The sequence below is a fragment of the Columba livia genome, chromosome 5 (genome assembly GCF_036013475.1).
Source record: "Columba livia isolate bColLiv1 breed racing homer chromosome 5, bColLiv1.pat.W.v2, whole genome shotgun sequence".
NCBI classification, from domain to species: Eukaryota; Metazoa; Chordata; class Aves; order Columbiformes; family Columbidae; genus Columba; species Columba livia.
In genome coordinates this window covers 68,341,404-68,355,616 of record NC_088606.1, presented here as the reverse complement: position 1 = coordinate 68,355,616, position 14,213 = coordinate 68,341,404, and the positions used below count along the sequence as shown (strand labels likewise).

The 14,213-nt window shown below is 54.3% G+C and overlaps 1 protein-coding gene across 3 annotated transcripts in view; it reads right to left on the bottom strand.

Annotated features, from left to right (window-relative positions):
- Window positions 1–617: 617 nt before the first annotated feature.
- BAHD1 (bromo adjacent homology domain containing 1) overlaps window positions 618–14,213 on the bottom strand; it is a 31,809-nt gene continuing 18,213 nt past the window's right edge. For all 3 annotated transcript variants that reach the window (XM_065065655.1, XM_065065653.1, XM_065065654.1), the window contains exons 2-7: window positions 10,070–11,722; window positions 6,532–6,893; window positions 5,325–5,484; window positions 4,636–4,712; window positions 2,327–2,418; window positions 618–1,063 (exon numbers count right to left, since the gene is read on the bottom strand). In XM_065065655.1, coding sequence (XP_064921727.1) covers window positions 874–1,063; window positions 2,327–2,418; window positions 4,636–4,712; window positions 5,325–5,484; window positions 6,532–6,893; window positions 10,070–11,705 — 2,517 coding nt within the window. In that variant the 5' untranslated portion in view covers window positions 11,706–11,722 and the 3' untranslated portion in view covers window positions 618–873. The remainder of the gene's footprint in view (window positions 1,064–2,326; window positions 2,419–4,635; window positions 4,713–5,324; window positions 5,485–6,531; window positions 6,894–10,069; window positions 11,723–14,213) is intronic.

Sequence of the window (14,213 nt, the reverse complement as noted above, 5' to 3'; positions counted from 1 at the left end):
ACCGCAGCACAGCTCTCCGCACCGCAGCACAGCTCTCCGCACTGCGGCACCGCAGCACAGCTCTCCACACCGCGGCACAGCTCTCTGCACCGCGGCACCGCGACACAGCTCTCCGCACCGCGACGCTGAGCCCGCGGTCCCGCCGGTCCCTCCCTGCTCCGCGCTGGAGCCCGTTCCCCAGCCCCAGTGCAGGTGGCAATGGGCAGGACAGCAAGGGGAGGGGAAGAGAAAGATGAGGGGAAAATCAGGGCCGCTTCTTCCCCCACTGGAGCAAAACCTGCTCAAGCACAACCCAAGGCCACTCTGCACCCGGGTGGCTCCCAAAGGAATGCTTGTGTTCTGCAGAAGCTCTCGCCCACCGGGAATCCTCCCAGTCCGTCCCATGGGACACAGGAGCCTCCCACGCGCTGCCCAGGGCACGGTCTGGGGCCGCACACCTCACCCCGGGGCACAAAAAGCACCGAGCTGGTACAGCGCCCCAGCATCCCCCTGCACCCTTCCACCTCTCCAACCAGCGATGGCTCTGCATTCAGCTTACTGGCTTTTATCCCCTTGTGTACCCCTCCTAATATTTGCATCTCTAGATACATATATAGATATAGATTTACATATGCAAGTACCTATATCTATATACATATATTTATTTTATACGTATATATTTTCATTTATGTTTTTCATGAAGTGCTGTGCTTTCAACCGCTGCCTTCCTCCGCAGGGATCTGCTCCCGCGCACGCTTTTCAGTCTGAGGAAAGAGCGCTGGGCACCCTGGTCCGCGAGCGGCACCGGGGAGCTCGTCGAGAGCGCAGAGACCTCCCGGACCGCCCGCCCGCCGGTGCCGCTCGTCCTCGCCGCCGTCCCGCCGCACAACACCGCTACTGCGGGTTCTTCAAGATGCGCCCGTGTCTGAAGTCGTAGACGTGACGACAGAGGAAAACCAGCTCGGGGTCCGTGTCCTCGGGCACCTTGCGGTGCAGCGGGGTGGAGTACTCTTCCGAGGGAGGAACCATGATGGTTTTCCTGCCTGGGATCCCTTCAACTCGACGCTTTGCCAAGGCACAAAATCTGCAAGGCAATGACATGAGCAGTTAGCGCGGGCTCGGTTCACCTGCATCAGAAGCCCAGGGTGCGGGGTGGCGGGGCAAGGGGAGGAGCGCAAAGGAGAATTAAGCTTTGCTCAAGAGGAAGACGTGAAGTAGCGATCGCTTTTGATCCCAGCCTGAGCTGCAGGAAGCAGCACAGCGGTTTCTATTTGTATACTGGTGGATGCCGTACAGTACAAAAGGTGTCTGCAATTAATCCACCTTGCTTTTAGTACTGTGGCCTCATTTTTGCTAATTAGCCCCAGAAAAGGCTTATGCATCAGGCTGTTGTTTAAGCAAATGAAGAACTCCGGCTGCCTTCAGCAAACCTCTCTCAAAGGTGACCTTACCCACGCAGCACAGGAAACATTCCTGCCAGCAGCTGCTCCAGAGGGCTGCGCTGTTAGCAAGGACATGAGCTGTTCGGAGCCAAAGCTTAGGGGTTGTTTTTTGGTTTGCTGTTTTGTTCATTTGGTTGTTTTTTAGTTTTCAGAACAAGAAACAAGATTCAGCTTATGAAGAGATTGTAAAACAATTTGTCTTTAGAAATTCTAACAGCAGAGCACCGGGCCAGGAGCAGGAGGACCAAGAGAGCACAAGCGCCTAAACATCCCCGCTGCGCTGAGACTGCACGGTCAACAACACGCACCAAGCACAACCGAAGGGATTTAAAGCACTATTTCACATTAAGGGTTTGTGTGTCCATTCAGCCCCCAATTTCATTCTGCTCTGCACATCCACCCAAAGGACGGCAGCCTTGAATGGGGTTGCTCGGAAGTTCTTCGTGACAAAGTTTTGATTGGATCAGCAAGAGCTGAACAGTAAGAGCGGGCGTCGCTGCTGCCAGTGATGCTGCTGCCAAAGCATCCGGATCTGCGGGCACAGACACTCGTGTCTCGTAGCGACACCGACAGGACTGACAAGCGGCTTGCGTGGGGAGCTCTGGCACCCCATGTCCCATAGGGGACGGATGTACACGATCATCTCCTGCTTTCCTTTGGCTTGAGATCCAAGTGATGGGTTCTCCTGCACTGAAGCTGTAGTACCAAGGTCATACAAGTACAAACATCTGTGAGCCTCTTACAGCCTCTATATTACACAAAACAGACCTGTAACGAATCTCATGTGGAAGAGGCACTCACAGGCTGTGGTGAGCAAAGTCCGGAGGGCTGGCAGAGTTGTGCGGGTGCTGCTTGGAATGGCAAGAGTGCCAGGGGCCGAGCAGCAGGTTAAGAGCACCACCTACCTGCAGTACTCTGCAAAGGTCAGCACGTAGCACTTCTCCTCGATGCAGGCAACACTGTTTTCGTCCTGATGCCGAGATGCAAAGATCTCATTCTGCAAGAGAAGGAAGGAGGAGGTCACCCAGCTGGCCAGGAGCCGCGGGGAGGTGGGACCAGCTCCACACCCCCACCCAGCACCTTCAAGGGCGTCTATCAAAGCCTGCTCATTGCAGGTACTCTTTACAGGTAACATTGCACATAATCCAGACGCCTCCCAGGTGTTTTGTGACCTATTTGTAGTGTGCACAAGATATATCTCCCATCATTTAGCACTGCCCGGCACACTGCGTGAGGCCAAGTGTCCAAACCCCACACGTGCAGCCGGTGTTCCAAAAGCACTGGCGCAGCTCCAGCACCCAGGCTCCCTCCTCGGCGGTGACAGCCAGCCCGCGGCACCGCCGCGAGGCCTCCCGGGAGATGAGCTTCGCAACGCTGCGCTGGGAAAAATAAAAGCAGCGTTTTGAAAGGCGTGTTGCGGTGCCTGGGGATGGCAGGGACAGAGGTGAGAGGAGGAAGGCTGAGTCCCTCAGGGGGCCTGCAGGGGCGCACAAAGGGAAAACCCCCGCGAGAGGCACCAGCGGACGCCACAGCTGACAACGCAGACACAGCCAGAAAACCCCAGGAGCCCGGAGTGCTCCCAGCCCCGCAGGGATGTTCTGCGTTCCCGTCCCCCTTCCTGGGCTGCAAAACTCATTTGTACAGCTGGGAGCTGACACAGCGGTTGAAAAGCACTGTGCTGCCTTTACTGTGACACACGACCAGTCTTTCTATTCCATCTCTACATCAACCCCAGAGGAATCTCTCCTTTTCCAGCCCTCTCCTCATCCCAACTCAATTAGAAAGGGAAGTAGCAACAGCCTTTTTCTCCCCAGGTAACTGATGAAACTTGGGGCAGGACAGGTGAGATATGGGGCAACCCAGAGGCATTTGAAAGAATTTCAGGTGTGGTTAGATCAGCAAAGACGATCTCTGGGAACACGGATGCGCTGCGCAAGGCTGGAAGCGACACCTGCGTGTTTTGCCCCTGCTCGCAGCAGGGGAAGCGGGCTGGAAGGAAAGGCGCAGCAGAGGGTCAGCGTCTGGGGACGTGCTGCATCACAGGACCCGAAAACGCCACGCCTCGCTCCTGCACGCTGAGCTTTTGGTCGACTCCTTAAATCAAAACTATCTGAGTCATCTCTGGCAAGCCCGTCCCAGCTACTCAGCCCCAATAGCACACTCTCGTTTGAAGTCTTGTGCAATCAAGCAGGTGTGCAAAAAACTGGCTTAATGCCTCCTGGCCGGATTACTGGTACACTCTCTACAGTAAAATGCAACTGGATACAGTCACACTCCATTTACGGACAGGAAAGTGATAAAAGTACCACATGTCAGGTTAGAAACTCACCTGTGCCCTGCAAGTCGGGCAGGTACAATTCTCCACCATCCCCCAGTCCTGCTCTCGCCCCTTCCCGCCTCTTTGGTTTAAAAATGTCAGGGGGAAAGAAAGGAAAAGGGCACCAAGTATTTAGGTGCAGTAAATTCTCCATTCCCAGTTTAAAACCAGCTTATTCTGTCACCCTACACAAGCCCATGCAAAGCAGAGCAAGGCATGAAGTCATAATGATTCACACATTTTTCCTTTTAAAAAGCGAACTCTATCACACTGGCACAACATCCCAAGTCAAGCTTTAATTCTGATCATAGATGTATCCAGGGGGAGGATGACGGACCCACGTCTCTGCACAACACAGATTTCTGGAGTTTAAGCAGCAAATAAAGGGATTCAGGATGAGTCGGCAGCACAGGACAGAGATCCCCACACAGCCCGCACAACCGCAGCAGGTTTTGCACGAGCTGCGCGTTTCTAGGTGAATCACAATGCCCTTTTTGGAAAAGCATCCCATCTCCATTCAGTATAAACTCACTCTTCCTCACTCCTGAGGCAGCAGCCAAAACAACTTTTCACTTGATGTGCAGGATTATTTCCGATTAAAGGGAGAAACACTAAAACCTAACAGAAGTGGCCACGTCAAGAATGCAGCAGCTTCTGTTACAGCCTGGAGTTTCTCCACATGACAGTAAACCGGGGAAAAGCCCATCTGCAGGACGCTACCACATCTGGTAACAGCTGCATCACAGCCAAGAGACAGCTCTGTTAGACTCAAAACCTGCTCAGCCCCCGGAGCCCGAGGCCGCCGGGAACGCGGGGAGGCGCTCAGGTCAATCCCCCTTCCTGCGAAAACCCCGACGCAGCAGGACGCCCTCGGCCCGTTCCACGCGGTGGCTTTACCTGGTGCATGCTGGGGTTGCGGCCGCCCTGAGTGTGCTCGGGTCTGTAGTACCACAGCAGGCTCATCATCAGCTCCCCTGCAGGAAGGTTGGGTAAAATACGTCAAGCCTGTTTTCTTGTGCTTTCCCCCCAGTATCCTGCTTCATCCTCCCGCCTCATCCCTCTCGCTCCCACAGCGCTCACACACAGGCAGCTGTGCCGTGATCAATATTTCATGCTGAACTAGGTGTCCTTTTGTTACAGCAAGAAGCTGTATGAAGTCGGTCACGTTGCTATTCTATTACATCCTCACCCCCTTCTACTTGTGCTACACTATCACAAAGAGGTCACTTAGGCACAAAAACCAACAAAAAGCCTCCCAAATCAAACATTTCCGTCTGAAAAAAATATCCACCCAGACCACAAGCTGAAAAAGATGCTCATCCAAGCTTGTTACTTGCAGCATTAATGCCCAGGTTAATGCCAGAACTGCTGTTGCAGGACGACATGGTCAAGATGGGCCTGATCACACGTTGCCCGCTCCTCTTACACACAGTCGGGTTTTGTTGTTTGTTTTTTCCCCTTCCTCAGTCCGCCAGCAGCAGAACACCCCAACAGACCTGCCGCTCCCCCTGACCATCACCTCCTGGCTCCCAGCTCACCCTCACCTGCTTAAGCAGAAAGAAAAACATTCTCTGTTGGCACAGTACCTGTCTTGGGGTCTTCCCACAGCGCCGATATCTTGGCAACATATGGCATCGATTTCTTCCGGGGTCCTGACTTCAAGAGGACGGTGTCTCGTACCCGGATGATCTCCCCATCTCTCTCCACAGCCTGATAGCTCTTGCGAACGGCCGGCTCTGGTTCGTTCTGTAGCATTGGAACACACACAGAGATAGAGCAACCTGAGCGTACAGGCAAAGAGCGAGTTTATTGCTTGCTGCCCCAATTCGAGGCTCCTTTGGCCTTGGTGCACATTTAAAAGCTGCCTGAGCCTCCTCAGAGCTATCTGCTTCCACTGCCAGAGATCTCCAAGGGACGCCAAACGGCATTGCGGCATTCCTACTGCCACCAGGCTGGTTTATAACCACAAAGATCGGCTCAAATGAATTAATTTTTCTATGGGTGGGGTGTTCACAGGTGAACAAAGTCCGCTGTGGAGCAGCATCCAAGTGCTCACAGCTCACACGTGGCTGTCACATTCAAATCAAGCAGAATACAACTATCTCACCTGCGCCTCCCTTTTGCAGAAGCCAGTCTCTGCCCCCAAACACAACAAATCGACAGCACAGATGAGAAATCCCTGAAGGAGCAACCGGCTGTGCTATCGTCTAAGTGACAAGGAAGGGGATATTGGGTGCTAGAAGAATTCCAGGATGCTGTCTCAGTCCTCTGTGCTCTCTGGGAGATCCCTGTTGATGAACCACCTTAGGAGAACTACCTTAGGGACAGCCACTCCTTAGAACGAGGCTAAAACACCCCTCATTTTCTCCAACAGGTTTCCCTAACCCAGGAGGAAGAAGCCAGGACGATTTCTCCATAGGATGGGCTCACACGTGGAGCAGGTGCCACCTCTGCAGATGCCGGAGCCGGGAGGATTCATCGGCACGGCATTTCAGCTGATGCTAGCACGGGAGCGGCAGGTTTTCCTTACTCTCCAAACAGCCCATGCAACATCACACCAGAGCGCACGAGAAAAACCAGCCACCAGCAGCTCGGCCTCCAAGCCCAGCCAAAAGGCACGACCTGCTGCTCCGACTCACAACGTGCCCACGGGCTTCGAGAGGGCACCTAGTGGTCAGCTCCACCTTGAAGCAAGACCCAAAACGCTCTCAAGCCTTCATGATCTCAGTCCCCTGAAGATGCATCAATGGCTACAGCCGCACACACCCCAAACCCAGTTCTGCAGACACCTACCACAACGTAGACGGCCTTCTCGCAGGCCGTGCCCACGGGGATCCAGCCGTTGGTCGCCCTCCTCCTGCTGATGCGCTGCTGCTTGGGGTGGGCATGGCCCCCGGCCGCTTTGCTGTCGGAGGCGTGCAGGCAGCCCGTGGTGTTGCGGAGCCCGGACTTGGAGCCGCTGGGAGGCTTGGAGCTCTGGGGACACTCCCGGGCCATGGTCTGAGGGTCAGAGTTGGGGGTCTGCAGGTGCGGGACGGGCTCGGCAGCCGGCGGCACGCTGGGCACGGGGCATCCTGAGAGCGGGTGGGCAGGGGACGCGGGGTGTCCTGCCACGGGGAGCGTGAGGTTCAGCTGCTCCAGGGACTTGCAGCCTTCTGAGGGAAAGGAAGAGAAGAGACATGTATCTCATCTGAAATACAACTCCACGGCCGAGACCGCCCCAAACTACCACCGCTTTCCCTTGAAATTCCCTTTCTTACATTACAGCAGTAAAGACTCTTCACGCTGTAATTTCATTTTGCACTGTCACTGGAGTCTAAAAGCAGAGCTATTTCTAAGCCTGCGATGCTCCAGCGTGCTGCTGCCGATGACAGCGCACTACAACACACCCGCCTGAAATCCCCCAAGTAATGCCAGCCAGTAACACACATAAGGCTGGACAGTGTCCAAAGCAGTTCCAGCCTGTCAATATGTATAAAAGAAATAAAAGGCTTATCAAAACGATGGGATGGATTAAACCATGCTAGCAGAAGCAGCCAGCTTCTTTGGAAAAGCTGAACTCTACTCATCAGGGAAAACTGAGAAGATTCTCCAAATTAACTGCAGAAACATGAAACAACAGGGAACAGAACTCTGTCAGATGATGCACGCTGCTGCCTTCAGCAAAACCCTGTCCCCACAGCAACACCTTAACCACAACAGGTTAGGGAATGGGCTGACGCTGCCTCCAAAAGCATCCCCGAACAGCTCCAGGAGTCACAAAACAAGCCCTCGGCCCCGCCAATGTGTCCGGCAGAGCAGGTCGGGTTTGAATTCCCCCCCGTCAGCAGGAACAAGCTCCCACAGCCGTGCACAAGGCAGCGCAAAGCCTGAGTTGGGGTGAGCGCAAGGGCAGCTCCGGGCAGCCTCCCCGAGCGTGTGCTGGCACATCTGTGGGGCTGCGCTGCTGCAGAGCGGCTGAAAAAAGTCTCAAAGTGAAAAAACACCAGAATAATTGCCGCGATCCCCTCGCAATAACAGGAACTTTTGCCTCCTGGCTCCCACTTGACCCCCCCTAAGAGATGCAGCAAAGCTGCTGCTGAACCGCAAGCGCGAGGGCTGGGATGGACCATCACCACCTTGACCTTGAGCAGCCGGGCCGCCCAGGCGCAGCTCAGGGATCCTGCCCGGCCTTGGCAGGCACGGGACCCGTGGAGCCGTGAATCACCTCTGCAGCATGTCGCTTGCAAAAGCAGTTTTGGAGCTCCAGGTGAAGGGGATGAAGCCGCACACAAAGCCGTGCTGCAGGCTGGGCGGCGGTGCAGAGCTGGCCCTGCTGGGACCCTCCCGCGGTGGCCTCTGCCGCGATAAATCATCTCCGCAGCGTTCCCGTCCCATCCCGCCGCCCGCTCCCGCCCTGCAAACGCCCATGGATGGGGAAAGCAAAGCCCGCTCCCGAGTGCAGCACACGCGGCTGCCCCGGGGACAGCCTCACCCTCTTTGTACCCGACACCGACAGCTCCATACGAACGTCTCACACGCCAAGTAACACAAGGCAGGCGACACGCCGAGCTGGATGCTCTCACACCAGTGCGCTCAGACGGGAGCCTGCTGCTTCCAGCCAAAGTTCTCCTTTAATCCACTAAAATAACCCACCCGAGCGAAGGATGAGGGTTCAGAGGCACACATATATTAAAAAAGAAATAAATCAACTCCTAAGCATAAGTCCCATTAATATTCTAGGAGACCTCCTTGTACACTTCAATCCGCAAAACAAAGTCTAAATTATTCCGATGCTGCAGGCTTCTGAAGCCAAGCTGCCCAGTGAAACGTTTACACTTTACAGAATGCACCAGATCCAAAAAACGTGCTAGAAAAAGAAATGATCTTGCCATTTGCAGACCCACACTGAGAAGGATCTTAGCAGCGGGGTGACACATCGCCAGTAAATACATGTCCCTGGGAGCAATCCTGCCCCTGCCAGCACCCGAGAATCACCCAGCTCGCAGGGAGCTGAGCTGCGGCAAACGCTCAGTCTGCACCGCCCGCACCCCTCCGGCTGCGCCAAGGCGGCAGCACCGGCACCACCATCCCAGAGACACTGACGTGGGCTCGGGGCAGCACACGGAACACTGTCGGACAGGAACACGGCTGTCTCGCGAGCACCCAGCCTGAAAGAGCGCTGAAGCCACCCCCGAACACTGCCGCAGGAAGCGGCACCAGGACAGCGGGGATATTCAGTGAAAATGGAAATTATACTTCAACCAAACGCTCCTGAGTTTCAGCAGCTTCCTACAGTGGGAGAGGCCAAAGCCTCGCTCAGACGGAGTGTGGAACCAGAACTTACCCACCCACCCGAACCTCTGCTTGAAGCGGGTAAGCGCTGCCTCCTTTCGAGTCGGACACGTGGTTAACGGGAAGCCCGATATTTACACTAACAACAGCTGAAGCAGCGGCCTCCTGTTTGCTCTTGTACCAAGTACTGGTGTCTGATAACCCCCACACAACCAGCTTAAATATTTCAAAAAATATTTTTGAATAGCAAAGGCAAAGCTCAAAGATAAAGCACACTGGAGGGAGAGTCTGAACAACTGACAGGGGACAGAAGAGAGCCAGGCAAATAACTACATCACTTACACCATCACCTGGCCCCGTTTCAACGCATCATTTTCAGACACTGTTTAAGAGCAAAGATGGGAACACTACCCACCAAACCAACAGTGCACCCGGGACGCTGATCACTGCAGGGAAATTGAAGCATTGGCCCAAAAAGCAGACGCAAACTGAATTGCTACGCAGCCCCGCCAGGCCAGACCTAGGAAATTCATGAAAGCTTGCATGCCCCGTGCAGCTTGCACGGGTGAGGGTCCGATAACCGCGGCACCGCCGGCTTCTTCCCGGCGCTGCGCTCGGCAAGGGCGCTCAGCCCCGCGAGGAGCCCTGTGGAACGGAGTAACGTGGCCCAGCGCAGCTCAGACACTGCGGCACAGCAGGAGCCGCGCACAGCACCGGGGAACTAAAACCCACTCGTTTTATGCAGATCAAAGCCAAGCCGTTAGCTCCAGCACGACAAGTCATGAGTCACCTCCTCACTGCCCAAATCCTTTCACCGATTCTGTGCTTCCCACACCAGTAAGACTTTGCAGTGGGAAAAGCCCTCAGGGCTAGAAATGGGGAAAGGGGAGGCGAAACACGGATTCTTTCTGATGTGCAGTTTGGCTGCCAAGCGAGACGAGCCCGGCACAAGGGAGTTTGCCTCCTGGCAACGAGATACCTTCGCTAGCCACCGTGCCGAACCAGCCCTCTTCTCCTAGGAACGCCCAACGAGGTTTGCTCGCCCTTTGCACCTTACCTGCTGCAAAAGGCATTTTGTAGGGGTAGCTGTTCCGCCCGGCGTGCACGCTGCCCAGCCGGCCCTCCGGCACGTGCACGACGCCGCAGACGCTGTAGCTGTTGATGGTGGCTCCTTCTCCACAGCAGTACGGGGAGTTACACCAGTGGAGCGGCTGGAAATGGGCACCCGACGGCAAGGAACCGGGCGAGACCAGGAGCCCCTCGCAGGCAGCGGATTGCGAAAGCTCGTCCTTGGGGTAAACGGAGCAGTGAGAGTAGCCACTGTATCCACTTTGGCCATAATAAACGTAAAACCCGTTCAAGGGAGTCAGATCCGAGGACTCATAGAGACACCCACAATCCGCGTGGTTCCCAGGCACGGGCAGGGGAGGGAACTGCTGCACGGGGAAGGAAGGCTGATGGAATTCCTGCTTGGGGGTCGGGGACTTCTCTCCAGGTCTTCCATACTCCGGCTTCATGGAAGCTTGGCCGCCCATGAGCAAAGGCAGTCTGTGGTAGAACCCCTCCGTGCTGGCATAGGAGCTCGACAGCGACTCGTACGGGATGGGCTCCGCCGTCCCATAGAGCCTGGCCGAGTCCCGCTGCTCTCCTTTCCCAAAAGCACCCAGAGCAAGTCCTCGCCAGCCGGGCTGAGCCTCCATTTTTAAGCTAGCCAGCTCTTTCTTGGATTTGACACAATTCTTCCGGCCAGCTTTGGCCCATTTGAGCGTAGCTTTTGAACAGTGGTTCTCGGACATGCCCTCTCCGTCCGATTTGCTCCTCTGCTTGAGGGGCTGCTCTTTCTCGTGGGTCAGCTTCAGGAAGGCCACGGCGTTCAGGCTGGCCAGTCTCTTTGGGGTGGGGTGATAGGAGACGGCACCGTCCTCCCTCTTCGTCCCATCATCAAACACCTCGTCCAGTGAATGCTCACAGCTATTGCATTTCTGACTGGGCTGATGCCGGGTTTTGCCTTTGCCTGTTTTCACAGCTGTTTTTTCCAGCGCAGGCCAGTTGTCACCGGCTTTGCAGTGCAAGCCCTTAACGGTACAGTCCCCACCGGCTTTCACAGAGTCTCTGCGAAAACGCCTGCCCGATAACAAGCCATCATCCCGTTCAAAAAGCAGGTTGTTGACCGCCTCGGCGTTCAGCGAGGCCAGCCTGCGCTTCCTGGGCTCGGAAGGAGCAGCATCAAGGTCTTGCTCTGTCCCCGGGTAATTTATTGTGCACTTTTCCCCAGATGAATCACTCTTTCCTGCTCCCACAGGCTGAACTTGTTCGGAGAACAAAGCAGGTCCCAAGTTCTCCATCCAGCTGGGAAGGTCCTTTTTGTTACAGCTCTGGCTCTGTTTTGACAGAGACCCAGCCACATCCTCCAGCCTGGTGAGGAGCACTTTGCAGGTCTTTTTGTTCACGGCGGGGAGCAGGCGCCTCCGCAGCGGGTACGTCTTGCGCACCTCGTGCAAGTTCTTGCTTTTGTTCGTCCCCACAAACCCGCTCGGACAGCTCGGAGCCTCGGTGGCATCGCCGTCCCTCTGCTCCCCGCACTCGGCCGCGCTCCTGTCCATCCTGCCGCTGCCCGTCGCCGCCGAAGCCTGGCCAGCAGAACCGGCTGGATGTTTCAGAAGGAAAAGCTGCTTCTTCCGGGCATGCGTCATAGGATCAATGTCCAGTCCTGAGAAGGAAGAGAAGAAAACACCTATTAATATCGCCGAGAGGGACCCATCTCCTCACAGAGCACCAACCGCCAATTAGGAAACATTTGGGGAAGCCTGTTTCTATACAGAGTAGAGTCTTTTTGGCTGATGGCCAGTTAAGGCAATTAAGAGACAGGATGCAATGAGATGTGGTTTAATATTAAGCCATAGAACACAACAGTAATTAAAAGCCAGGCGGTGGCGGCACATGCCACAGCGGCTGGAGAACCGGGGCAGGGGCAGAAAGCCGTTTCAGCAGCCCGAGTGCGGCCCCTGCCACACCAGCGCTGCGTGCTGCAAATTCTCCTCAGGTCTACTAAAGCTGATCCAGGCTGGTCCAGGGCGTACAGCAGAAGCAAATCCCAGGTACTCAACTGCTGCGTGTTGATACAGGCAGGCTGCTTCACTGTCCTTTTCTGAAATAATTAGACAAAGAAAAATAAAAAGTCCACCTACTCATGTGAAAAGTAAACTCGGTCTATTAAGCAGAGATCTGCCAACATGAATAAATTAAATACATGCAAATCTCTCTGCAGGTTAGAACCTGGCTACTCGCTGCTGTTGTCATTCCCCACAGTTGCATTTTTTAAATGCTGTGGACATTAAGGAGCCACATCAGCAGGTTCGGCAGGTACCTGCGGAACTGGGCAACTCTGCAGTCTGGAGCAGCACACGCTCACTGAAGAGGCTGCAGGGCTAATGCCAAGAAAGGACACGGGTGGGCGATACCTACCTACAAACACCAAAAAATCGGGCTGACTGAGCGACACTGGAATGGGTTTAATTAAGTCTGTATCTGAGCATCGGAAACAGCAGAAAAGGACAACTGCTTTCATAAATAACAAGAAATGCAATAGTCAGTGCTTTGTTGGCACCAAAGAGTTGGTCTCCGCGTTATCGTCACCCTCGGAGCGGTTTGGTCGTCCCTGCAATCAGGTATTGGGCTGGAACCCCCTCAACTGACACCATCGGCGCTGCTCTGACACTTCCAGTCTTTTAATTAAAGCTCCTACTGCTTTGCAGTGATCAGAACAAAGCTACTGAATTACAAGAACTGTTCATTTGATATGGTTTAATCAAGCTGATAATTAGATTATCTATTTGAAATAAGCCCAATGTGCTTTAATTGACTTGCTTATATATGCGTTAACTAAAAGAAACTTCGGAACTGGAAGCCAGTGTGGTTTGCACATGGCTTTTCTAAATGCCACACTCTTCCCGACACGTTTTGGGTAAGCGAGCCCTCACACCCCGTTACACACGGGGTCCAAACGAGAGGCCCTGTGAGGAGCAAACATTTATATATATCCGTGCTTTTCTGATCAGAAAACCAGGTTCTGGAGATGAGGATGATGCTTATCGAGTCAGACAGAATTTCCTCCAGAACCAGAACTCCTGCACGGGAGGCCAAACTGGCCACACGCAGCTCTGCCGGCTGCTAGAGGGCTGTAATTTAAACCCTTTAAGTACCGGCAAGGACACCACCAGTACCATCCAGCACGGGATTGCAAACGCCCCCAAATCCAGCTTCACAGCAGAAACACAGGACAGCATGCAAATACGACCAAAGTAACTAAAGCAAACACACAAGTCGGCATCACTCTCAAGAACCTCTACAACAGACTCCTTGGCTAAACAAACCAACCCCAAACTAAACCAATGACCAGCCGCCTCTCCCCAGCCCCTCATTTCGGAGACTGAGACACAGTCGTCCTTCCAGATCACACCCCACTGAAAACCTGAAGTCCAAAGCCAGGTGAATTCTGTTTGTTTTCAAATGCACGACTGAATCCTGCCTGCTCTGTGCTGGCTCAATATTATCAGTATATTATCGGTAGAAATAAACCAATTCCGAGTGGAACAGTTACAAAGTGTGGCTAAAAAGGTTCAGTTTGCAGACAGGGAACTTGCCCGTGATATCACCACAATAAACCACCACCATGACCCACAGAGCAGTTTGTAGAACCTGAAGCACTGATTAACATCCCAAGTCCTTTTTCTGATATAACACTCTAATGGAGGTGAGAACAACCAGGTTCAGCATCCGTAATTCATCCTGTAATGTCAGAGCCGTATGCCACATGAATTTATTACAAATTATTGTGAAAGATGAAGGGAAAAGATGCTGGAGTTGGCTCCATATCCCACAGAATCCAAGCGCAGTGTTTTAGGTCAGCTCCTCGACACCTCTTTGGGAGAAGCTCCCTCCCCTCTCCCCACAAGTCGCGTCTGCCCGCAGAACGCTGTGCATTTCCCGGTGCCCGGTGGTTTGCCACGCACGGCGCAGGAGGAGCCGGGGAGGACGCGCTGTGCGGCTGCTGGAGCGACGGCAGCGCCAGCTTTGGGAGGTGTTGGATGGGCATGAGGAAAACAACCTGCTGAACCGCACAACAAGCACACACTGAGCGACAGGCGCTGCACACCTTACGCTATGGCTCTGGTGAACACAAGGCACCTCTGGCACTGCCA